General features: G+C 42.2%; 1 protein-coding gene across 1 annotated transcript in view; it reads left to right on the top strand.

Moving 5' to 3' along the window:
* Window positions 1–4,616: 4,616 nt before the first annotated feature.
* The window catches only part of LOC121187992 (complexin-2-like), a 41,962-nt gene continuing 19,096 nt past the window's right edge, over window positions 4,617–27,482 (top strand). Inside the window, exons 1-2 of the mRNA XM_041047451.1 lie at window positions 4,617–4,855; window positions 5,889–6,007. Of these exons, the coding sequence (XP_040903385.1) occupies window positions 5,977–6,007 (31 nt within the window). The 5' untranslated portion in view covers window positions 4,617–4,855; window positions 5,889–5,976. The remainder of the gene's footprint in view (window positions 4,856–5,888; window positions 6,008–27,482) is intronic.

Raw genomic sequence — 27,482 nt, 5'->3', positions numbered from 1 at the left:
TCGTTCCTCACAACAGAAGTACATCCAGGAAAAGGTGCAGCATTCGTGTTGTTGCTCCTTTACTAAAGTCAGTTCTCAGGGTTATTGCATCAGGTCAGGTTTAAGGCAAAGGCTGGATTTAAGGTTAGGAACGAGAGTTAGATTTGGAGCATTAGTGGAATGTCATCTTACTTAATCAAACACTTTCATTTCGTTCACTTTGATCATCTGAGGGTAACTACTGGGAACTGTCAAATCCACTGCATTTTCTTTTAGCAAACCTGCTTTAGAAGAAGAAGAAGAAAAAACATTTCTACCATTTAGACTAAGAGAAAAAACCCATCACTTTAATATTAAAACATTTTTTTTCTCTTAGTACAGGTCTTGGCACTTTTATATTCTGTTCATTAATGAAAAATCACCTCATGTGTTTGTGTGTAATGTTTAAACCAGCCTTTTGTACTGGGAACTGTTGAATCCAGTACAGTTAATCTTCATCTGTAAACACACAGAAAATCTGACCAAGTCTTCAAACTTTAATAAGCTGAACCACTTTGGCTCTAATGTTTATATATTTGAATTTAAGGTGTATTATGATTTAAGGATGATTTAAGTCTGCACTGCCACCTATGGAGTCACACTTTCACATGCTCTGTGTATGTGCACAGCACCGTAACTGATCAGTAAAATCAATCAGAAGACAAAATGCAAATCAAACCAATTCAAGGTCCCACTGGGTGTGCAATACTGCCATGACAGAAATGGCTTTTAAAAAAATCACTTAATGTGAGTAACAATTGATCTTCGTCTCTGATCAATAGTCATCTCAGAGGCTGATGGAGGGAACACATGGAGGCTCGTGGGTGGACGCAAATGACCTCTGCTTTGGCCAATAGGCATCCTGGGAGGCAACCTGTGGCAACAGCCTTCCTGTAGTTTGACAGCTGAAGCTAATGGAAATGAATGGAGAGCAGCTACAGAGACAAACTAACATTTACTGGGCGCTGTTTTTTTAGGTGATATGTTATGTTCCCTCCCAGTGTGGATTGATTGTAGTTAGTTAGTTAACTAGTTACTTTATTGACTAAATTAAAAAAAATATGAAGACTGTCCAAAGAAATGCAACACAGGATACAGCTCTGTCAGCACATAAATCAGTTTACTGAGCAATAAATGCTAATATGCAAATACTTGCATTCTCTGAACCAGTTATACAAATTTGCGTGATCAAGAAAGAAAAGCGTGGCCTGTGTAGAAAAGTTCCAGTCAGCATGTTTGTGCAAAACGCAGGGAGGATGTTACTTTGAAGTTTCCAGACCTCCAGAAATCCTTCAAGGTGACATCAGCAAGGAATACAGAATGTGCTCATGCTAATCCGCCCCGTGGTGATGCTTTATGTCAAAAGAAACCAAAAGGATGAGAGAAGAAAAAGATTTAATGTTAGTGAATCCAGGCCTGGGTAGCAGTACGTTAGGTGTGTTTGGTCTGTACCAGACTCTGTCGCCACACAACCTTGACAAATTGTACATCATTTGAAAGCTCTAAGTCTCCTGGTTTCACACGTGCTTTCTACCCTTTCTACCATGTTTGTACTTCAGTAGCTTTGGTTCAGTATGTCTTACACTCATTCTGATGTTTTGGTTATAAATTGTAAAGACTTATGTTTCAAAGGGGACCAGGGTTATGACTGCAATCAAATGGTTGAGAAACCTTTTTATTTTTGGGAACATTATTTTCCGGCTTGTGCACAAAAATGGGGGTGTCCACTAAGAGGTAATATAAATTTATGATTTGAAGTTCCGCTTGATCAATTCCTCTATCCAGCAATTTCCACTAATGACCAAACCATGTACTGGGGTTAACCTACTTCCCTTCTCTGCTGCTGTACGACTTATTATGAGAATAGGAGGGGTGTTTTTAAATATAAAAATCTTGCCCTGTGCTGTTCAAACTTGAACAAAAATATTATACACAATAGCTGTATGAAGGTAATACCCTTTGATTTTATAACATCATTTCATATCTGCAGGGATTTACATGAACTCAGCTTGACTTGGTGGGGGAATTGGGAGACGCCTAATTACCTGAGGTTGGCAGAGTGTTCGAGCTTTTGTTACCGAGATTCCTCAAATGAAGAGAGTAGGTAGATAAAAAGAAAGCAGGGATTAAAATTCTCTAAATGTAACCTAATTCCAGGAAACATGTCAAGCCCCTGCTATACAACTGAATAGTGAAAGGTCTCAAGTTGGCTCGATTTCACACTAAAAAACAAGCCAAACTAAGAACATCTGCGAATGCTGAATGGGAGCTAAATGAGATGAAGGCAGCTGAAAGGGTGTAAGATGTGAAATTTTGGTGCCACAGCTTTGCATAAATTTGCAGCTATCGTCTATCAGGAGAAAGTTTAATACTGTATTATATCTGTGTCACTGAAAAGATCGGCTTTGCAGGTTAAACCTTCCTGCAAGCAAGATCCAGACGCGGAAAAAAAAACTGTTATGAACTTGGAACAAAAAAAGGCTCAAGTGGCATTATGGATTAAAACGAGCTCAGTAAAAATCATATCATGTCCGCCCTCACTGGGTAGAGTGAGACACCACCAGTCTTCCCTGGACCATGTTCCCCTTTTGTTTCAGCAAGCAGTCTTCTCCAAAAACTTTCATTAATTTATTTATTTTTATTCTCTAAAGACATGTTACATTCCCAAACAAACCAAATGCGCCATGTCTTGCACAAGACGTCTATTTTGTCCTGTTGGTATATTTATATTATTATTTTTTTTTAAGTGGTGAAACAAGTAGATTAGATATGTCCAATATGTGACAGGATCATATGGTATGTATGAATCTGTCTCTGCAAGCTCTCAGATCTGGAGCTGGATTTCAGAGTGTAGAAAGGCATTTGTGGGCATTGGGGGCCTTTCCAGTTTAGAGCTGGTGATGGTCAAGGAAGCTCTTGAATCTTTTAAATCATCAGAGAGGGTGGATTTATCTGCCTTTGAGTAGGGCCTGCACCAGTTTCACATCCAAAACCTCTGCCTTTGAAATGGACCTAGGAGAAAAAACATAAAATATGCATGTGACATTGGTGAGTCCAGTATTCAGACTGTGATTAAAATGCTCCACAAGTCAGTGGAGGCTCATTATTTCTCTTTGACGAGAAAAACTCATTGCAGCTCAATAGATCTGTACATATTTTGAATGAAAGTTTTTCCACAGATGAAGTGATGTATCAACAGTGTTGTTTGGTTTGATAAATGCAGGGTGGACAGTAGCCATAACAACCATAACATTATTGTCCCTCTCTGAGCTGTGCATAAGCACATCTGTCCCACATCTGTTCCACATCAAGAACAGCTTAAAGAAGTGTGTCAGCAAAAAAGAATTACTATTAGCTTCAAATAATCTTGATTGTTCCTTCATCACTGAAATCCACAGATCACTGATCCATCCCTCTTCACACTTTCCCACAGTGTCGGCATATGACCTGTGAAGTGCTGGTAGCACATTAGTTAGGCTGTGTAGTGTGATATGATAGTGGTCAGTCTTTTTCAAATGTGCTGGGAGGTTGTCAAGGTGAGATAATGTCTCCCTCCAGACTAGAGAGAAATACTGGTGCTTACTAAATACTTTACTATATACTTTACTTTTTGTTTTGTGTCTGTAAAAATGTGCTTGGATCCATTTACTCTGGTTCATTTGTATCATTTGAAAACCATAATTATTGTGCATCACTTCCAGCTGCCCCACGTTTTGTAAGACAGTTTCCTTTTTAGTGAAATAAGAAAAAACTCATTTTATCTTCATCGTCATTTTGATTAAAGTTAGATTATGGTCACAGTCAAAGTTTCACTTCTTGTCATTTGTTGTGTTTTTCATGTTGGAATACACAGGGACACTTTTTTTGCTCAAAATGCCCCTTAATCTGAAACCGGGGTATGTCTGAGTGAAAGCCGCACACTTACACGCTTTGTTTTTGGCCACCCGGGAAGCCTGAGTGTCTCTCTGATGTGCCATGGGGTAAAAATAACCCAACCCAGAAAAGGTGCCAGTTTTACATTTTGCCCCTGTCCCTCACAGAGTCTGTGCACACCACTGATATGCTCGTATGTGTACGAATATTAGATTGTGAAAATGGGATATAAATATAATAAAGAACAGTATGTTCATCAGACACTATTAGGCCGCACAGACACACTAGAATTCCCTGTAGCAAAACGAAAGGAACCCCACTGGAACATTTTGTGATTTTTCACATCGCTCCACCTGGACGCAAACCGACTGCAACAAAGAGACAAACCAAGAGACATCAAGCGACAACATGGTCCCTCGCATCCATCCTATTCCCGTTGTATTCTGTCCTACCGTTTTAAGTTCAAGCCGAGTCCCTCTTCCCGTTGCAGAGAAGGGGGGCGGGCTGTAGGACGGAGCAGCCAGCCAGCGTCAGGGCTGAATAATTGATCTCTCTCTATCGGTCAGGGGGACGTTAGTGGGACGTTTGTCTCTCCATCCCTCCATGTGATTCAGTCGCTCATTCCCATCACGGTGTGAACGGCAGCTGCTTCACCCTCCGCAAACCACCAGCACTACCCCCCTTGCACTCCTCCTCTTTCTCTCTACGTGTGTGTCTGTGTGTGAGTGTGTGTGTGCGAGTGTGAAAGACGAAGAGGCAGGCAGGAGGAAGCACCAAGGACGTCCTTTTTCCAGCCCCGGGAGCCGGAGATGCAAGGGACGAGCAGTTAGATTAGCGTGTGCTGCTGTTGCCTGCTGCAGGATAACTTGGTTCCGGAGGGTGCTGCAGCTGAAGCTCCGCTCTCTGATCCCTGTTGTTGGTGTGTGAGTGTGTGAGGAGGATTTCAGCCGGTCGCCGGACGGAGGTAAATCGATTCTCGCTGCGGCTCCTCCGCTGTAATTCGTCGGTCTGGGGAGCTGTTCACTCGCGGTGGTGCTGAAACCAGCCTCTGATCAAACGAGGAAGTGCATGTGTATCTCTGCTTTTACACCGTCTCTGTGTCTTTGCACGCAAACGCACAGTCAGGTCGATTCTGGACACATTTACCGCACATTCTTTGCATACGTGGCTGTAAACATACATGCATGAGTCTGCATTGCTGCTTAATTAACGCGCTGTGCGAACAGCTTTTTTTTTTTTTTTTTTTTTTTTTTTTTTGATGCCGGAGTGGGATGGCTGTGTCCAATGTCCCTCCAATGGAGAATGGAAAGTTTTACCACATGATCAGGAAAAATGTACAGCAGTGGTTCAGTCCGGCGTCCCCGTGCATGACAGCAGACTGTCCTGCCAAGCTGAGGACTTGCACTGGGCACTTTCTCCGAACTCGATAGACTGCGGGCGAAGCCTGGTCACATAGAGGTTATTACTGATTGTCGTGACACACACCCCCGTCACTGCCTGACACTAAACACCCAACTGTCCGGATTCTTTGAAAAGCGCCACATTTGCAAGGAGATAATGCGCCTTGGCTGCTGATTTGGTCAGTAGATTCGAGCTGTGTCTTTCTGTGTTTTCCGTTGTGTGTAGGTTGTATTTGAACCATTGACCTTGGCGTCCTTCGATTGACGCATTGAAGAAACGTGCCTAACACACAAATGCAGATCCTGTGAGCTTATGTGTGACTGTTTGGCTCCGTGCGAGCTGTAACTGGAGCTGGACGCGGAGTCATTTCGGAAATAACTGTTCAGTATTTCTATATTCTGTGATAAGGACCGTGTCTGTAGTGGTCTAAAGTGAGTTTGTAGTGATGCTACTTTTAAATAATCAGTATTCCAGTGTGGTATGTAGTGTATAGTCATTGCTGGGTCTCATTTCCCTGATAAATCTAAGGATCATTAAATGTAATATTGTTCATCCTTTTCGTGACGGAAACGTCATTTCTGTCTTTTTCTTTCCAGATCTGGCAACAAAGAATTTCGACTTTTCCGCCACTATTGAATGTAACATCGCTCAGATAAGGAAGGCAGGGAATTAAAAGCCATCATCATGAATTTCGTTATGAAACAAGCGTTGGGAGGTAAGTTTGACCTTTTTCACCGCTGGATGTATTTGTGCGCATGTTGGATGTATGTGTGTGCGTTTTCCTGGAGGCGTTATTTCTCTTCAAACTTCTGTCCGACTTCCTGATATTCACTGCTTTCCCAGTTTCGCGTCTTGCTGCACGAATTTCACATATGATTATCCTCTTCGATCTTCGACAGATGCGTTTTTTCCCTCACCTCTCGGCTCATTTTGCGTTTTTCCTCCACTTGTGCTGCCAGCGCGCTGCACACATGGCGCAGTTGACCCCTGGGGCACACTGAGCACAGCTTACTATAACAGGCTGGTGATTTGTAACGTAGGCTGAATCGTTGTGGCCAAAAGGGCATTTCATGTTCCAGTGAGTGCAACCTGCTTACCAGGAGGTGTTAAAACAGGTCTTTGCCGTGGCTCAGTCTTATCATTAATCACGTCGTGGTGCCTCTCGACTGGACGCTGCAGTGACTCTTATCTCGACATGCTGACTGCACATATTCCACCTGTAGGGAGGGAAAAATAATCAAGGCAGAATCTTATCTTCAGTAATTTCATTCCAGGATGCAGGCGTGTGAATGGTTTTCTAATTGCTTGTGCTGCAATGACTCCCTGGACATGAGATTATCATAACAGAGTAATGAATATTGAAGGAACATGAACTTGTTATCATGCATGAATATGCAGATGGTGCAGTGGAAGGTGAAAGGACCTGAGTGGTTTTTCACGGAGCAGAGACGCAGGTCAGTGATTTGTCCACGGTCGGCCCAGAGAGCAAATGTTTGTACAGAGCAGAGTGGAAACGCAACCCTTTGCTGCCGTCGCTGGTGTCTTCATGACGTGATCGGACTCCTAAGTATCTGCACCGATGTTCTGGCAATATCCAAAGCAACATAAGCAAACAGTCTCACACCTGTCATCACATTTTGATTCAAATGTTGCCAAGTCCTGATTGGTGGACAGAAGCATGGGACAACTCAATTTTCCAACTGAGCCACACAAGTCAGCGTGAACAGTGCAGCCAAAACCGCCACAGACAGAAATCTCTCAGGTGAAAAAGTTAAAGCTGTGACTAACTTTGGCAGGAGATCGTGTTTATGTGAGAACCCGGTGGCCCGTGGTTAGAAGCTGAGTGAGAAAATATAGCTTATGGCCTTTAATGCTTATATTTCACACAGGTTTCACTACAATCTACAAAGCTGCAGCTACTGCTGCATTATTGGAGCCATGGGATGATGTAACTCTGACACTACAAATCACACCCCGTCTCCTGTGAACGACAGGAGTGCACCGCTGACCGTTGAATATCAAATCTTCACTGCCTCAAGGCTTGAAAGGTGGCTCTGAAATTTGGTAGCTTTTTCCTTTGTGGAGGACAACACCTGTGTTGAACTGTTCACAGAGGCTCTTCAAACCAGTCCTGCAGCATAATCCACTTCTCCTGTATTGATCCAAACAATCATCAATAGACCATGAAATGAAAAATACTCTACCTCTAGAGGAGCTTTTGAGCTACGAGGAGCAGTACAGTAGTGTGTTTAGTGCTGTGCATGTGCCACCTGATACGCAGATGTACAGTAAAAGGGAACAATGAGGACTTTTGACATCTCCACATACTTGTAGGCAACTAAGACCAAATAAGAACACAAGTTATAGTGCTTTCATTTTAGTTTAGTCTAACAAAGGAACTTCCGATAATGGAGTGGCAAAGAATGGTGTGAAGATGAGGCTGAGGTGTTGTCAGTCCCATTTCATCACACGGTGTGTTGTCTTTTATTTATTTATTGTAGTCACATGTCGACACAAAGCCATCTTGTTGGTTAGATTTGTAGATGAAGTTGACTGAGCTTGTGATAACAGTCGTTGGTGTTTCCCGTCATTTCAGTGACGCCACAACGCCACTACAGTGTCGCCTTTCTGCAGTGTTTACATTTTCACATGAGCACATAGGCCGGCCCACTCCTCTCCAGTGAGGGCCTCGTGAAGGAGCACATTGATTCAGAAACATTAAAAATGTATATTCTCTGCAGGTGAGTGTGTGAGTGGGAGCACTGGTGAGCCGCGGGCGCTCATCGCCGGGCTCGTACAAAGCTCAATGTCAATAAAGACAAAGAGTCAAATCTGCTGAACTGTGCATAAAAGAAATTTCACACATGAGGGGAAACCAGGCCGTTTGTGCCAAGGTCTTCATCTTAGGCAGAGTATTTCTTTCCATCTTGGGGAGCACGTTTTTTGTTTCCTTCTTAAGGCGTAATGAGTTTTCAGTGTGCAGTGGATTAGCTGTGGGCTATTATCTCACCTCTCTCTCTATCTCTCTGCGCTCTGAGGAGAAACTAGCACTCCATCTGCTCCCATCTAGGCTGTGATTTGTATTCTGTCTGTTTTGTACAGTGAAGAGCAAGGTTGTCTCGCTAGGCACCAAGGAGGCGCTCGTCTCTGTCACCCATGACCTTTAGAGCCTTTGAAATGCAAGACAGAGATGAAAAGTTCCCAAAGTTTCTCATGTCAGTGACCCCCAGAAGACATTCTTCAGAGCAGATATACAAGAAGGCTCATCCAAAGAGTCTACATACATTTAGTAGTCTGTACTGAGATGTGGCAAAAGACCACGCTGGTTGTTTTGGATGTTTTAGTCCATTAACCACCAGTTGTGTATTTAAGAGTAACTACACTCAGACAAATAATCTTACATGTGCCGCCAACCAGTGGTAACGACATGGTCTTTCTACAACCGGTGCAACGGACCACAGCTGTGACTGTGAGTGTGGGCACACCAGGAAATCACATATTTCACTGTTATCAGCAACCCAAAAGGTTCTGAAGGGCACAAAGTGAGTCAGTCAAAATATGTCATTTACCCCTCTGTATACAACCGAACCTCATGTCTTTATGGAAGGAAGGAACTCAGCCTGAATATATATGATATGGAAAATGCTCAGTAGTACTGTAAAGTCTGCCTACAGCTTCACATAAAGGTTTAAGGAAGGCACAAACATACGTCTGGTCCTACATACGGCTGACCCGCATGGAACCACTTAGTGGACTCCTTGAGTTCCCAGACCTCAGTTTTGGAAGCACTGGCCATAGCCTCTCAGTGACAATGCATATTTGTGTGTGTGTGTGTGTGTGTGTGTGTGTGTGTGTGTGTGTGTGTGTGTGTGTGTGTGTGTGTGTGTGTGTAGGGCAGGGGGAGACGGCAGGATTTATTGCAGATGACGTCATGAAAAGTGCTCGTAAATAGAAGTGAGCTTTCTCACCTCTTTCTCTCGACGAAGCTACAACTCCAGCTCCTCCCTCCACCTTCCTCCTCCTCCTCCTCTGGCATCTCTGCCCTTGGCCTTGGAGGAAGAGGAGGAGGAGAATGAGGTGTAGGAGGGGATGAAAAGTGACAAATTGATCTTTAAAACTGGGTGTTATATCATCAGCGGCTGACAGCAGAGGTTGTAAAGTCGTGAAGCACTCTGGACGGGCAGAGGCTGTAATCTCTGTTTAATGGGAGATGTTTTCTGTCCTTGGCAGCCATGGGGTTTCTCTCTTTCTCCCCTTTCCTGCCCCTACTTCTAATCATTCCCTCATTCCCCATTCTTCTTCCACTCTTTCCTTCCTTGAGCACTCACTCAGTCATGTTTCTTCGTACCTCTATTCCACCCTCATTCGCCGCCTCTTTCACTTCCTCACCCTCCCCCTGCACAGCTCCCTGAACCATCTCTCCTTTTACTTCATCACTCTCTCTATCCCTTCTTTGTTCTTCCATCCTTCAATTCAACTTTCCTTCCCCTCCTTTCCTCCCTCTCTCCTTCGGCGATTACAGTAAATCTAAAGGGCGAGGCAAGGAAACCTCAATCAGGCAGCCACAGGGGAAACTGCAACGCGTTTGTGTGTGTGTGTGTGTGCGTGTGCGTGTGTGTGTGATTCTGTGTTTGCTTGTGTGTGGAAAAAGAGAGGAGAGCAGCAAAGTGTGTGACAAACAGACATGGGGGACTGGGGTGGGCCTTAGTAGTCGGCTTTAGCTGGCATTAGATGATAAAGTGTATGTCTGTGCGTGCGTGCGTGTGTGTGTGCGTGTGTGCGTGTGCGTGCGTGTGCCCAAGTAAGGCGGAGGGGGAGAGATGATGCTGACAGAAACACACAGAAATACAGACAAAATTGGCAAGCAACACACAAATGCATGAACACAGACAAAAACATCAAATTCAAATTCAAACCTACTGACATACTGATAAACAACCCCCCCCCCCCCCCCACACACACACACACACACACACACAGACACACACACACACACACACACACACACACACACACACACAGAGGGGGGCGTAATCAGTGGGATGCGACAGACCTCCCTCCCGGTTGAAAACCACAGCAGGGGAACGCTGAGGGAACCGTGCCACAACAGCAGAGACTGAGCAGCTGCAGTCAATTGTTTTACACAAAATCTACTGGACAAATGTAAACATTCTCTAAGAAGACAAACTTCTGTGTGTGAACAGAAAATAACAGTGGATAATAACAGTGGGTTTACTGCAGAGGGCAGAGTGCATATACAGACATACACACTCTGAGTCAGGGTTTTTAGGGCCCACAAAAAAATTCAGACATTCATTCATTTTACATTTGAAGTCTTCCTCGCGACTCATTTCTTATGGCTCCATTTCCTGTCTGAAGTTTTCTGTAAGTTCAGGGAAGAAAAACAATTCATGGAGGAATCATTGGAGAGTTTTGTGATGAAAGAACTTGTTGATCCAAGAGTATTTTTAATGAAAAATAAACACAATGTGAATCAGCTTGAAGCCACACTGGATATTTCTCCCTCTGTAGGTGCATACTTTAACCAAAACTGCCGTGAAACAGTTTCTACCTCTGACAGTAACATGGATGTAACCTTTATTTATTCAGGGTAGATTTACTGAGCACAAATGCCTCTCTCAGTCTGACCTGTTGCCGCCTGAAGCAGATGAGTTTTTTGCTCAAGCATACTTCAACTGTGGTAATGAAGGTCAGAGAACTGAACCAGGGACCCACAGAATCATTTAAAAAATACTTCTCTAACCCCGAGGCCACTGCTGCCCTTTGCATGGATTTCCATACAAAAACTAAAATGTAGAAAACATGGAATAAACAAAGATAGAGTTTTAATTCCAAAGGCTAAAGCAAAATTTCCAGAGAGGAAATTAATAGTTTAGGTTTGTACCCATTTACTTAGTTTACTACTTGATGTCTGCCTTTCAGACCCATAGAATTCATTATCTTGTAATAATGTAATGTAATATATATCAGCAGAATCATCATGTTACAACCTGTTATCTTAGAAAAACCATTTCCCTTCACAGTGAAAGTACACACACACACACACACACACACACACATAATTAGCTAATGTCGTCCTCATCATAGACACAGTTATGTCGGAAACATTCATTAATTGTAAAGGGTCATCACCAGTATTGACAGTGTAACTGTGAAAACGTAATATGCAGTATACTGTTCGAGGTAATTCCCTGTGTTCTGGTTGTGTGGTCACATAGGAGATAAAACATAATTATCCTAAAGGATTAATTAGGATTAGCTGAAGAACCCTGGAGAATTCAGCTGTATGAAGATATATAACTGTGGTGTGACCTAACAACCGCACCCCCCCCCCCCCCCCCCCCCCCGATATATGGACTGTTATTTGTTTACTTGTTGAAAGAAAGAAAAAAAAAAAAAAAGATTGTTGTATGTTTGTGTAGTGATGGGATTTCCTTTGGAGACTTTTTATAATACCGATGTGGATATTTTCCACACGATGGACAGCCACTCCCTCAAAGTTTGTAATTAACCGAATCATCCATCCATCAATTTTCTATACCACTTAATCCGTCAGGGTCGCGAGGAGCTGGCGCCTATCCCAGCGGGGAGGCTGGGAGAGGCGGGGTACACCCCGGACTGGCCGCCAGTCCTTAACCAAACCTCCATCTGTAAATCAATGGCTTTTAGATACCCTCTTTTGCACATCCTCCGTCCCTCCTCCCTCTCTTTTTTCCTTTTCATCTTCCTCTTTTCTCTCCCCCTCCTTCCCCTTTATCCATCTTGCTCTGTCCACTCTCTGCTAATGAGGCTTACTGTCTATGGACTGTGTCTTCATGAGCTGCAGGCATGGCCTCCATCCTCCCACTGTCTTTAAAAGATCTGTGGGACAGATTCATACACACTGTCTTTGTGCTGTTAGAGAGTTGATTGTACAAACGTAATCACTTTTCTTTTTATATTAAGCTTTGATTTATGCTATGGGAACATGGCCACATGAAGCTAAAATGAGATATTTATGCCGTAGCAGTCCCGTCAGCGTGACTGTGATATCACAACATGTCTTTAAAGCCCTTCAGCCCTCGACACAGAGCAGGGAATCCTTTGCGTTTTCAAATATTTGAGAATTTTTCCCTCAGTTTTTGCAAAATGCCAGTTGCGTGCGCTTCATTTCAAAAAGGCCACTAACACGTGACATATACCTTACAGGAGCTGACCACTTAACCACAAGCTTATATAACATGACAGGTAATTTCTATATAACACACGCTTCCTGCTGGATTTCATATTAAACCTTTGTGCATGGGTGGGCAGTCTCTGTGAGCAATTCAAATGAATTTCTTCACACTTGACTGACTTTCAGCTGACTTGGCATGTAGGAATAATGTTTTATGGTGGATATCAACCTGTTCTAATGCAATTCAGGCAAGAAGGGAGGCTGTGTAATCCTGATAAATTGATGTGTAGTCATGATATTTTTCCACTATAGACACCTCCACCAGCACAGTAGCTTTTATTATTTATGGTGCAGAGCCACACTTTGAAAAAATAAAAATAATCATAACAACAACACAGAATTAAACCCAAATCAGAGCTGAAATGTTGATTATGAGCTCATGACTTCATGAAGTTCATTGGTTAAGTGCCACACTTCATAATGCCTGGCAACAACACAGGAACTCTTACAGTTTTTAATCAGCTAACAGCAGAGTCAAGCTGACATTTCACATATCTCACTTGATAACAAGGCAGTCATTGGTAATATCGTACAATATTTAGGTGAGGATTTATGAGACATGGTTCATTATCATTCAACAAGAAAAGGCATTAGGTCTCTGAGTCACCTGTCAGGAGCTTTTTGACGTTGAATATATATAAAACACAAAATACGCAGCTGAAGAGTCTTTTAATGCTTTACCTCAGCTGAAAAGAAAAACCTGTTTTTAATTAAACTTTAAGTTAATTAATGTTTTTAATTAAAGTTCAATACAACTCCACTTGCCAGGCATTAAATCTTTCAACCATTAGTTGTTATTATGAAAGGTGTATTCCACCAGTTTTTCTTTCTCCTTGCTGTTGTGTGCTGTTATCACACTCAGAGTGTTTTCATTAGCTGAGGAGGAAGACTGTAGAGAGAACTCGGGGAAACAATCACTTTCTTTCGTAAAACAGATAAAACTTTCAAATTATTCAGCTAATTCAGATGGAGACGCAAATAAACTTTCAGTTTGCTCTCAGGGTTCTTCTTCATTATTCAGACTTTCATTTATCTCTGTGCTTGACTCAAAAGAGGACAAATTAGCATCGTCTAAGTATTAAGCTCCTGAGGTGACTGACTGGACCCTGCTGAGCTGATGTCTCCGGCTCTGGAACTGATTTAACATGTTGGCAATGGACAGCAACAGACATTGTTCACTATTTCAGAGAGGAAGAATAAACTTTATCACTTTTTATAACAAATATACAAGAATTTAGATCCAGAAATGATGAATCAGCACTTTTCCTCATGCATCCTGAGTTTGGACGAATTGATGCATCATAGATTTCACTTTGTTTCCTGTATCACTTCTCACAAATGTTAGACTCGAAATAACAAAGTTACATTGCATTTATACAGGATGATTGTTTTTCCTATTCATCTCCCCCCACTTAGAGCCAACTGCATGTTTATGTGTCGGTCCTACAATTATGCTTTTGTAACACTTTCAAAAACACACAATTACAAAGAAAATGTGCCCAGACTCCTTTTCTTCTCAAAGACAAATCCTCCACCTCTCTCTCCTGAAGGGGCTGATTTAAGAAAAATGTCAGTCTGCAGATGATTGATGTATTGATATTGTACTTGTCATCATGGTCCAGCAACTCACCCTGAAGGTCTTCATGTCACACTGTGTGTGGCGTTTGTGTTATAACCACAGTGAAGTGACAGCGACCAACCTAGAGGCACAGACCGCTGCATCCATGTCCACGACATCTAGCTTTGTAACTTATGAAACTCCCTATGACTTCAACAGTCAGGACTATTGCCAGCAATTAAAAGGGAAAACATTTTCTTTTAATCTGTTTTGGTTCTGGTCCTGGTCCTGCCCTTTTACAGCAGCTGGGTTGTTCACTCAGTTGCTTATAGGATAATAACACCACTGGAACCACATCTTCTGCTGTTGGCAGTTACACTGCTCCACTGTTCCCACTGACACCACTGGGGGAGAGATGGTTCAATCATCTTCTCTCAATCTTAAGATTGAGAGAAGGCTGAAGAGAAGAATGCAGAATAGATGGACTGGGAACTTCAGGTTCTCTTGGCTGCAGATGTCTACAGCCACCTGGATGCCATTTGTGCTGTGCTGAACCATATTTTTCTCTAATGTAAAAATGACAGTAGATTGACATTCTCCAAACCGTGGGGGTTTTCTGCCCTGCAACAACGTGCCAGGGGCAGGCAGTCCAACAGCTGCAGAGGGAATCCCCAGGTGGCCAACGTGGCTGTCAATCACGGCTTTTCATTTTCAACATGAAAAGTCCCTTAAGGATCCTCAATGCAGAAACATTTGGAAGCATGTGAGAGAAATGAGCACTTATAGGGCTGAATGCACCAAAACACTAACTGTTTGAATGACAGCTCGCTTAGGTTCCTGTAGGTTTCATTATGTTTTCATACTGTCCCAGTAAGCTCGCTCTGAACTCTACTCTGAACCTGGTTCTGAACCTAATGCTGGGATCAGAGTAAACAAGATATGATTATACAAGATGACATTTATATCTTCAGGGATAGTCACTATATCAGACTATGTGACCACTGTGGCAGTTAGTTAGTTAGTTAGTGACCAATCCAGGGCAGTGGAAACATTATCACCCTAAACACGTAAGCAGTCAATTGCCCACACACACATCCAGTAGATACTATACATTTAGGGTTCATTTGAAGTTGCGTTTCTAGCCACTTTGATGAAAGTATGTCCAAAATTCACTTCTTTTAGCTCATTTTTGGTCTCCACAAACTCCTGAGATACATATCTGGCTCTATAGATTACACATATTCATTATGATCCAGATTTCAAAGTTTTGAACCCAGCTGTGTTTTGTATTTACTGTGATCACTGTGAGTTATTCATTAATCTGTTCATCTGTTTTTACTCGGTTTTAGTGATAACACTCTTCACCTTGTGTGAACCAGTGATTTCATGTCACTGGCTAATGAACTGAGGAAGTTAGTAAATCCATATTTACTAAATAATACAAATGGCTTCACTAGACTGCCATCGGCATGACAAATAAACACGCACAGTTACAGACACACTAAAACCACGCGACAGTCCCGCTCAGTCATCCGTGCAGACAAATGAGCCTCTCTGAACCTAAACACACAAACACATCAGTTCTTTTTCTTCTCTGTGCTAATTACGTCTCCAAATGGATTTTTTTTTTCCTGATCTTGGTGGGGAGTTCAGGGAATCAAAACACTCCACCTGCATCGCTGGAGAGCTGAGCGCCGCCACGCTGCATGAGAGACGCTGATGCTTATTACTGATTCACGCTTTGACCTAGAAGGCAGTTAATAGCGTACACTGAGGGTGCATGACACTTAACTGTACGCTATTGTGAGAGGGATGACTGGATAGCACACATTAGCGTTATGGAGCACCCTCTCGATTGCGTGTGCGTGTGTATATTTGTGTGGCTGTAAATGCATATGGTGTAGAATATATCATCATTATTCTGCAGGAACGTTGCTGCTCTCATTCGGCTGTTTTCACTGAAATTTGCAGTTGACTCAGTGCATTTCTGATGTGTCAGTTATAGGCGTTAAAGACCTGTGTTCTGAACAGCACGTTGATGTCTGTGAGTGCAGTTAACTGGTGACCTTGAACCTTCTCAGTTTTGAATGTGATGGTTTTTGTTGTTTTCGGTGTCAATGTGAAACAGGAGCCTTTTCAAACTGAAGTATCTTGGACAGTAAATGGTGTTGTATCCTACAGGTCTGTTGGCAGAACACTGGCAGGCTATACACGTGTGTGATCAATGCCAAGAATCTATAACTACACCAGCTGGCATCTTTCCAGCCTCATCCAGCCAGCTGGGTGGGTGGGACTAAGTGGGAAAGTAACAATGACTTGAAAATATAAAGGTTCACGAGATTTCCTCTGAGAATGAAAAGACCAACACAAAAAAAAAAATATCACAGTTTGGGGATTTTTTTTTTTTCAACATGGGTGTTCTTTGAACAATTTTGCCATTATTCCTATTGGTTATGAAAACATTTTACTCACCTGGTCAGTTTTGAAATCTGGGGACAACTGAGTCCATAAGGGCAATGAGTACAGGTGGTCAGATGATTGCACAGGTTGTAAACAAACCAATTTTTGCCACATTCTCCAAACAACATTTTTTGATCCTGGCACTTATCCAACTAATGTCAGTCACTTCTACTGTGAAAAAAATTTGTGGATTTTTACTTGGACTCACAAGCGGCCCGTTAATAGTCACAGATTCTGGTATTCGTCCAGTGTCCAACAGCATAACTTCTCCCACAAAAACTTTAAGCAATTTAAGGATTTTTTTTTTTTCATTTTTGTGGTATTTTAATTAATGTGTAGTTTGCACTCGAGGCAAAGTGTTGACTGTGCACAAGTGCACAGATGGAGGACAGAAAGAAGAATTGGTGGGGACAGCGGGTCAGTCAACCCAACAGCTTCCAGAACTTTCTGCAAGGGTCAGCAGCTGCACACTTGGCGCGCTCACACACACACACACGCACACACACACACACACACGCACACACACCCTGGCAGTGGCAGGGCTGTCTGAGCTGAGGGCAGAAGGAATCAGTGATGTGTTGTGGCCTGCTGAGCCGCCCGGAGGATGCTGATGCAAAGAGACGCCGCCTGCTGCCATAACACACGAAGGGGTGTGAAGTTATCAATGGCTGCTGCAGGAGCAATGGAAACTCCAGAGTTTGTTTTCTCCAGCACAAGTTAGGTAGTGAAGTGAGTTTTCAAATGTGTGGCCAAGAAATTACTGAGTCACTGTTGTTGCTCAACAACCTTAGCAACCCCTGCAGATGTACTGGGGGAAGTTTGTGCAATCAGGCAGAGGAAAATCTACTCGCTCTGTTGCTCTGTTCATGATGAAACATACACTCACACGCATATGCCTGTCCACCAAGAATGACATGTAAACAAAAACATAAAGATGTGCGACTCAAGTACGCTCCACGAGGCTCACAAACAAAGTTCACTCCCATAAACACTTTCAGTACAAACAAACACATGTTGACGGGAACAAAAAGCGCACATTTACCAGCACACATTAACATACAGTGCATAAAGCTGCAATCATGAACACAAACTTTGGTTCAAATACACATCCATGCAACGAGACAGAGAGAATCACATTAGTCGCACACATGCACACCACAGATGGGCTCCCCCTCTACCTCTGCAGCGACTGTGCTGTGAGAAAATGAGTCATCTGTTTGGCCTGAATATTTGCACCTACATTATGCAACATCGCTGGTCCAACCTCCGCTGTCTGTTTAGGGCGATTTAACATCAAGAGAGTTTAACAGATAAAATACAGAGGAAGTTTTTTAAAGAACTTCAGCTCCAAAAGAAAATGTATAGATTAAAAAAATATACACAACATAGTTAATCAGCTCAGCCCCTGAGATGTGAAAGTCACTCAAAGGATCCTGTTTTCAGAAGAACTCTGCGGAGCTACAGGGAAACAAGCAGGTTGGACTTTTTTTTTCAGTGACATAAACACTTTTTGGAGGCAGAGCTGATGTGGAGACTGAAATAATCTGATTGGCTGATTCAAACAACAATGGGAGGAGCCAGGAATCCACAGATTTATAGAGTGCAAGTTAGCTTATCAGCAAACTATAACCAAGTTGCCAAGTGGAAGGAAGAAATATGCACATTATAAATTACTTTGGAAAGTTTTCTTTCAGTTTTCTTTTAATATTCCCTAAAACAAAGTTAAAGGCTAGAGGCCAACCAATTAAATAATAACAAAAAAAACGCAAATACAATAATTCACTGGTCTTTAAATGTTGAACTATATGTTTGCACCACAAGTGAAAATTTTATAATTTTATTTTACTCTCAGTGCATATTAATTCAAAAGTTGGTACCTGTGGCTGATTATGTAAAGGAACCACTGTTGCCTAAAATAATTCTTGTGACGTCTTCCCTCCTTAGATAACCGCTAATTTTCCACTTGGCTCTCTGGTGCAACATACTGGGCTCCTTTGCCCAATGAAAACAATGGTAATTTTCTGGCGAGGCCAAAAACCAACAGCTGACCTTCACTGCACCTTCTTGACTGGAATCCAAAATGGCCGCCCTCTTCAATATGTCACATTGGCATAAAATGACCGTCCACTCCTTGGCTTGAATTATGCCATAATCAACAAACACTCGGGGCGTTACAAGTGATTCCCGTAAAGTTGCACTGCATACCCACACACACATATATGCAGACGCACATAAAGAAAAACAAACAAAAAATATGTGTTCTGCAGGCTGAGCTGCTGGAGGTCCATTAAACTGTGTTGCTTCATTTGTTCTGCTGGATCATTAATCAGAACACTTGTGCTGTCTGCTGCAGACTCTCTCTATAGGTGTGTGTGTGTGTGTTCGCCATGCACACATGTACCATCCATAGGTGTTCTTGGTGCTGACATGAGTTAGAAAGGCAGGGAGGGTCTGGGGGAATCAGAGCGGTGACTTTGTCTGAAAAGCAGCACAAGGTTGAGCTGAGAGCCTCGTGGATCAAAGAAGCAGCAGAAGAGCTCCCACTGAGGTTTCACTCAAGGTTACACCAAGGCTGGTGCTTTTATCCTCACTGCCAGTAAAATGGGGGGGATTTTTATTTATTTATTTTTTTTAGCATTATCAAATTCAATGATAGAACAAATGGTCAGTGCCAATAAATGACACTTGGAGTATCTTTAGCTTCCACAATTTGACTTCTTTCAAGTGAAACACATTAGTTTTGGAAGAGCAACCGTCACATTATCAATGCTATACTTTCTACTCTGGCACAGTAATACTACTGAAAAAAACACTGTGCTAGAATATTCACTTCCCATTTCCCATATATGTGGGTCTATGTGTGGAACCAGCTTGAAATTGCACCAAAACAGCACAGTGCTTCTTCTGCCATGCAGGCATGAATTAAGGTGAATGGGTGAATGAGCAAACTGCGGCTACTGTTTAGAGTTTAGAGTATGTTTAGAGTTTCAAATATTTTTTGTGAATCATGATGAAACAAGTAATCCTTTAACATCTCAGAGAATGTAAAAAAAAAAAAAAAATCAGATTTGGACAGAACATGGTTTTTACTGGCAAGAGGGAAAAGACATGAACATGTAGCTCAGTGCTTTTCCTTTATAGTCTGCAGAAAAGGCCACTGCTGGTTTCCCATCTCACTAGTTAATTAGTGTTAACAGCGTTCACCTGGCTTCCCAGGTGTGACTATGTCCCTGATTAGATGGCAGGAATGAAAACCAGCAGGATTCTGGATCTTAAGGATTGAACTCAAGATCTTCTGCAGTGAATATTTTCAATCCACATTGACAGCCAGTGGTAGTTTACACAGAATGAACACAACAAATTGTACATTAAATAATAAACAAATTCTCTGCATTATTCCTGAATTTGTTGCTCTTCTGAGTCATGATCTCATTTTTACAAATAGTTTCTATATGTTTCTCCTCATGGTTCACAATAAACATTCCCTTTATCCAGTCTGCTCAGGCCAAGCTTCATGTCCTGCTGGTTGTCATATGCCGAATGTCCTGAACAATCCTTAGCCCCAAACACTGCCAAGGTTTCTGTGGTTCGAGTCCTACTGGGTCAAGCCAAGCTGAAAATGTATGCACTCACGATATTGCATGGTTCTGTGGATTAATAGCCTGTAGTAGTCAGTATGGTAACACTGAAGTGCAAGGGGAGAGGGACATGTGGACGAGGGTAGGGTGGTAAAGGTGGGGGGTAGAGAGCAATACTGCCCTGACTCTGCTGATAACATTGAGGCAACGTCATCCACCATCTGTCTCAGGGAAATTCCTCTTTTATCGCTCAGGACAGGGTCACAGGAGCAGGACAAAATGGCCATAGAGGTGGAAATTATTGCAGGAGGCGTGCCAGCAAAGTCCACACCCACAGGTAAATCCATACAGAGGAGGCCACATTTACACTGTGGCTAAAAATGTCACATTTTGGATTTTTCCACTTTCTCATGGCCAGTTCCTGATGTGCTTTTAATCAGAGTAGAAAGTGGTGCAGGTGGTTGTGCTTTTGAAATTTTTCATCTGGCTGGCAAGCTTGATCTCAACACCCCAGGTAGGAACTTGTCAATAAAACCAAAATCCAAACAGCTCCATTTTCTGGCTTAACTCTGAGGCACTTGCAGTAACTGAAATGTCAAATTGAACGTTGTCTGATACACTCATGGTGGATATGTGCAGAGGAGAATAACAGTGATGCCAAAGAAGGTACAAACCTCCCACACACTGTCGCCTCTCACCAAGAAAGCCCTGCTTTTGATTTTCAGTTGTACAGTACTTTCATCAGACTTGAAATGCCAAGGTGACCTCACTCTGGCCAGAAAATGCGTGGTCAAGAGCTGTGAAGAAAATGGCTGTCAGTTCATACTGGGGTCTGATGGCCACCCAAAACTCATGGGTCGTTATTTGGAGCCGAGCACAAAGCTTTTGTATGTTTTCTGGTGCTGTGATATACAGATCAGTAAGACATCTTTCCAACAAGCTGTGATCATGTAAGTTTGCATTGTATGAATTAGTACCATGGATGTGAGTTTGCTCTGCTGCAGCATCTGCAGCTTTCGTGACTCCATCCTGACTACAGGCCAGTTTGCTGTTCTCAGAGCTGTTGGACACTTTTCACGGGTTTGAGTATTTTCAAAGGGCGATAAAGTGCAGTTTAGGGCGGAATCCCTCAGGACATTTTGTTTTTCACTGTTTTGAGATTACTGTAGCTAGGGGCTTTCATGCACATCCCTTTAGCGCTGAGTCATAGAGCAGTTCATCTGTGTTCCAGCAAACTCCTGAGCTCAGGTGATGACTCCGGGGAATCAAGTCACAAATCCTGATGCTGATTCTATGCTTTCAGAGGCTGAATGCTGAATGTGCTGTCAACAGCAGGCTCCAGTCTGGGCTTTTATACATCTCTACTGTGTGGTGAAGCACACATGCACTCTGTGGACACCCACACGCCCAAAGTTTGCTTGGAGCATTATCTTTGTAAAGTTTGTTGTTTTGGAGAGAGTGGGATTCTTAATGTTACACAGTACACTAAACATAAAATTCAGGTTATTTCAGTCTTGTATTAGCACCACACACGCCCTCCTTCTCTTCACTTAAGCTGCATCTGTGTCAAAGTCCTACAGACAATGTATTCACTGAAAGCCAAGCATCAAATTCTAAAACAAAACTTTTAACAGCAAAGACAAATCTGAGTTGTTCCTGTCAAATGGAAATATGACACACAATCATTTTTTTCCTCCGAATTCTGTAGATCTTTCAGGAAACCCTAGAAGAAGAAAGAAGAATATTCAGCAGGTAGCCGCTGACACTGTGCACTGTGAACACGTTCCAATTTATTGCTGAGGTGCAGCAAATCAATACTTTAAAGGCTGAACTGTGTGAGAGCAGAAAGAGTTTTTGCACTACAAGCAATTTAGAAAGGAACTTTGTAATAGATCATAGTTATTTGCCCTTTCTGTGCAGGTCTTTGAAACGCGGACTGCTTTTCTTCCAGTGTCAACCATGAATAGAGAAGTGCAGAGCTGAAACTGAAGGTCTTGGAGCTGCAGCAGTTACTCTGCTCACTGTGAACCCTGGTGAACTTACAGGCTCAGGAGATGTGGGCGTTGAGAAAAGGCTGCCCTGAGTGGGCCTGTGAACTTCTGTTGACTGCTAAAAAGCTTTATGAAGCTTCCTGGAGTGTTCCACCTAAAGAGGAGAAGCGGGCATTCAAGAAACCAGGTCAAACCATTATTACTGTCACGGGGGGGTCACAGGTTAGATACACTCTTTAACTGACTCTGAGTCCATATCTCTTCCAGTGCTTCAATGGGGGCTGTTCCCTCTGCCGTTCTCATCCACATGAAAGCAGATTGCAAAGGAAAGGGGCCGTACTTATATTTTCATATGTGAGCTAATTTCTGTGCTTCCACAATCTGAGAATTGAGACTTTGCTAATAGTATTTTCTCAGTGTAACTGTGCATGCTGTGTGAACAGCTATAAACAAAAGCCGAAGCTCAGTCACTGAAGGACAGTTTATGGAACTGAGTAAATACATCCTCAGTAAGATGCCAAGCTGCTGAAAAGAGAGCAATTCTGGAAAAGAAAAGCAAAAAACAGACAGGGAAATGAAGCCAGCTGACACAATGGTGCTCTAATTATTTCGCAGATGTGAACTGGATGGCAAGTGCCTCGTTTTTTTTGGGGACAGTTAAATGTGTCACTGGCAGCAAAGGAGAGACACATGAAATTAGTCTGCTTAACTCGTATCCACATAAAGTATCACTGAGGACCATCTGAAATAACATTAGGTGACATTTCCAAGCACCTCGACAAGACTAGAAAATCAAACTACCACATCAAACAGACTTACGTGAGAAAAACTTAGATGTGACGAGTTGTTAGAACAAAAAGAAGTTGTGATAAATTACAGAGAAAAAGAGCAGAAGTTGTTTATGTGAGGATTCTTAGGCTTCGCTTGGCATTCAGTGTTGCTAAGACTGTCACTTTGTGTGTGTGTATGTTATTAATTCTAATTATTTAATCTTTTTTTTTTTTTTTAATTCAGCTCAAAACATAGAAAACTAGCAAGTCATTCTGCATGACTTGCTAGTTTTCTATGAGTAATCATGACACCCAGAATTAAAAGTAAAAGTGTAGATCCATTTTGGAAAGCTCACTAATTAGAATGTTAATATGTTGAAAAAATAAAAAAATAAATAAAACAAATGGTGTCAGATGGTGGTGTAACACCTCAACCAATGATATTCCAAAGTTGGATGTTTGGCGGCAAACATTACACCTGTTCCTGTCAGTCAGAAAAAGGGAAAATAACTAATCTATGAAAAGTAATATAGTACATACTGTTAGTATGATCATGGTATGTTGTATTTGTGCAGCATATCAGGCCTTTGTATCGGCTTGTCGTGCTGAACAGTAGGACATATCTTGATGCAGATGGTGCAGGGTGGGGCTGCCTTACACCGATTCAAGGGAGCATGTTGGTATTTTATTCGCTCATGGCGAGAAGGTCAGGATTTAGGATGAGGAAGACGACCTTCTGTCAGACATTTAATACAACCTCGAATGCCCTGAAGTCTGCCCGGCTGCCCGAGAACTCACCGACAGGAATAGATTTCAAATTATTTTATAAGGAGTGGAGACAAACGTTTGCTGTAAAGGTCAGTCCTTCCATAGGCATTCAGGCTATCACCGTGCTAACACCTCACATACATTAACACTTACAGCCCGTGTGACACTGGTGAACTCATGTCACCTCACTAAGTCCCTGCAGGTAAAAAAAAAAAAAAAAGATGGAATCAATAGCAGCCTGAGGGTCATGATGAAGAGGAGAACTACTTTCTGTTGCCAGAGTAATCATCAGAGTGAACTGGCAGTTTTGTTATCAGAGCAGTGCACTGTTCAGACATCAATGGAAGTTTTTGTTTTCCAAGACAAAAGAGAGGAGATATCTTCTCAATCCATATTTACAATGCTACTACAAAGGGACATGTCCCACAGGCCAAAAAGAGCATCATAACCCCAGCTGACCGAGCAGATGGAAAGCCACTGATGAAGACAAGGGCAGGGTCTCTTTTATTGATCCTGCTCAAGACACTGATGTCTTAGAAAATGCCTATGATAGTGAAAGTGAAGAGAAAAAAAAAGGGTAGAAAATACAAATGAGCTGCTAATTATGTACAGTTAGTCTACAAAGGGTTTGTGTCGCAAACTGTATTTTGACTCAAACATTTGATTGAACAATGATTAGAGAAATTCACCTTCAGTTCAGTCTCTGTATTTGGCCACTGGTCTGACAACTTTAAACAACTCTAAACAACTTTAAACACAAAGTTAAATTACTGATTTCCAACACCATGACCTCCACCATAACTACAGAGGGGAAATCATTACTTATTTTTCATGTCATAGAATTAGTCATTATTGCTTAGAGGCGGTTGGCTTATTCAAGTTCAAGCTACATTGGCTGGATGAACACAAAGCATCAGCAAGACCCACAAGGTTTCATTAGAGTCGTTCATTAACGAACTAATGAAGACAGCAACCCCAGATTAGACTTAAATATGTCTGCTGTGAAAAGACAAATGGCCTCCACGAATGATTCTCACTGACCAACGGCATTCTGTTCAGAGACTCTCAGAAAAGGTGTTAAATATTATTTTCCTGCACAAGTAAGGACAATGCAAAATTCAGAACTAAGAAAAGCTTCCAGATGTAGAAAAAATGAATATGAAATCATGAATCATTATGTCCCACAACTGTGTTCAGTGTTGTAAAATGATTTGATAACTGATGACATTAGGTTATATTTACAAAAAACTAACAGAAGACATTTTTACAGATACTTGCAGCTGAAGGCTGCCGTGTTTCCTTGGCTTTTGTGTTTGTTCAAGCCAAGACCAGAGTCATGGGGAGGCAGAAAAACCAAATGAGAGCAAGGCAAAGTGATGAGGAGATTGCAAATGAGATAGCGGCTAATTTTATAATGTAGCAGTGATGGTATGCTAATGGTAAAGCTGCTAATTACTGATGATTCTGCTGGGGTGAAAAGAAAGATGATATCGAGTCATGTGACATGAGAAGTCTTGATTAATTAGTTTCTTCTTCCTCTTTTCGCCCTGGGGAGGAAAGGCTTGAGCAACAGCAGCTGGAGTGTGGCATCACATCAGAGAGACTTAACTTTGAGTCAACAGGTTCAGAGCAGCTTTGTTCAGAACAACTGAAGTCACATGGAGTTAAATTACCTTTTCAACACAATCCCAATTTGCAGAGTTTCACTCCTCTCACTTAAGACAACTATGTTTTTGTTTTTTTTATCATAAGCGAGACTAAGGTGTTTAGAAAACAGACGGAGTTGTGAAAGTTACCGTTTCAGAACGGGTCAGCCATTGTTCTCTAAACAAACAAATCCTTGAGCAGCATTCTGCTCCTGTGATAATCCTCTGTGTTAGTTAAAGGATCAGTTGTCAGTACAAATGACAACACTCTCAGTGGCTTTAGCTCTTTGTACTCTCACTAGTTTTATTTCTTTTTTTTTTTAAACCCCTAAACTGAAATCAGACACTAAGTAATTGATACAAAAGTTGTATACCTGCAAAGACAATCACGCTGCATGGAGTCCATATGTACTCTCTCATTGGTAAGATGCAGGTTCACTGAAATACATTCACATAATCCACCGCTTTATGTGGAAAATCTCCCCTTTTTACGTGATCTCATTTCATCGAGGTTCATAATGAAGACATAATAAAGTAATGTTAATGATTCTCCCTTAGAGGAACAGAGCTCCAGTTCAGAACATCCATCTTTGTTCTCTGTCTAATAATACCTCACAGCGTCCTCGCTGACCTTACCTTGACAGCCTCCCATGATACAGCAGCAATCCATTTATAGTGGAGGAGCTTTGAAATGTGTTTTGATACTGCTGTTTTCAGGGGTCAGAGAATTGGAAATAGACTCACTGGCTTCATGGAATGTGACTGAATTTGTCTAGCGTGATGAAGCCGAGCCGGTCGAAGCAACAATAAAATACCTATATTTTGGTTTTCTGCCCTCCGTCCATTCTGAGGTCAGACAGAAAAACAGCAGCAGGCCTGCAGCTGGAGGCGATTCGGCGTTTCACTGAAGGATGCTTTTAGCAGGACGGATGCTCACCAACACAGCTGCCTTCGCACATAATGTACCTGAAGTGTAAGCTCTTAAAAATCGACATCCACCCACTGCCCAAATGGCTGAACCAAATATATTTGTCAGACCAAATCCTAACCAAGCTGGGGAGACACGAACATCAGAACCATCAGCCAGTTTTTTTTGTTTTTTTTGTTTTTTTACAAAACAGAGCTTATGTAATGAACTTCTCACTTCACCACATTGGACGTACTCAGCTGTGAGCAGGTGATCATGTTTCTGAACTTGAGACTAACTTTTATTCTATCACTGTAACCTACATTTGGAAACAAGATTACCTTATTATTCATTTACTGTGTAATATTAATGGCACGTATGGTTTTGCTAACTCACCAATGGGCCTGCATGATAGTGTGTAACCCTGAGATTCTTTATAAATCTTGCTGTAACCAGATTTGTCAGATTTTGTCACACACAGTTAAGCACATGTAAAGTGTGTCCTGCCTCTCTCAGCTCCACTTTAAAGGAGAAAACATTGATATTCTGTGCTGCTTCCCTTCCTCTGCCAGGCAAGGTCACTGGCATGGATGAGTCAGCATCACAAACCCCGCCGTCACACTCTACTTCCTTTTCGTCCTTGGTGACAATCAGCTCTCAGCCTCTCTCAATCTCTTGTTTCCCTCTCTTTGTTTCATTCTCCCCACTTAAGTCTTTCTTTCTGTCTTTCACTCTCCCTCCCATCTCTCACTCTCTTCCATCACGTGGGCATTATATATCTTGAAATTCAGAAATAAAAGACAGCAGGGGCAGATAAGGGAGTGCCTCGGCACCACAGAAAACTCTCCGAGAATCCAACACTGACCTCAATTCTCAGCGTGCTTCTTACACTTTCTTTTGCTCTTTTTGCCCGAGAAGAACTTCAAAGAGCGGTGGGAGAGGGAGGGGGCTCGGTCGCCTGGCGAACATCAGAGGACATCTAGAAATACTCAAACATCAACCCAGCCCTGCTGAAAGTGTGCCAGAGCGTGTGGTAGGACTGAAAATCAGTCAGGGGAAAGACGTGATGGGATTTTTCTGCTGCAGTCAGTCACACTTTTCACACCTAACTGGCTGGATGTGTCTCAGCAGCACTTGTTAAGCTGGAGGTCAAGAGGAGTTTTAGGGGGAAAGGAGGACATCTGAATAAAATAAATGTAATATACTGATTTACATTCAGCTTCTGAAATGATATTTGCAGCTTCCAGCCTTCCTCCAAGGATTAATCACACAGCA

The sequence above is a fragment of the Toxotes jaculatrix genome, chromosome 10 (assembly GCF_017976425.1).
Source record: "Toxotes jaculatrix isolate fToxJac2 chromosome 10, fToxJac2.pri, whole genome shotgun sequence".
NCBI lineage: Eukaryota > Metazoa > Chordata > Actinopteri > Toxotidae > Toxotes > Toxotes jaculatrix.
This window is presented reverse-complemented; position numbering and strand designations above follow the sequence as displayed.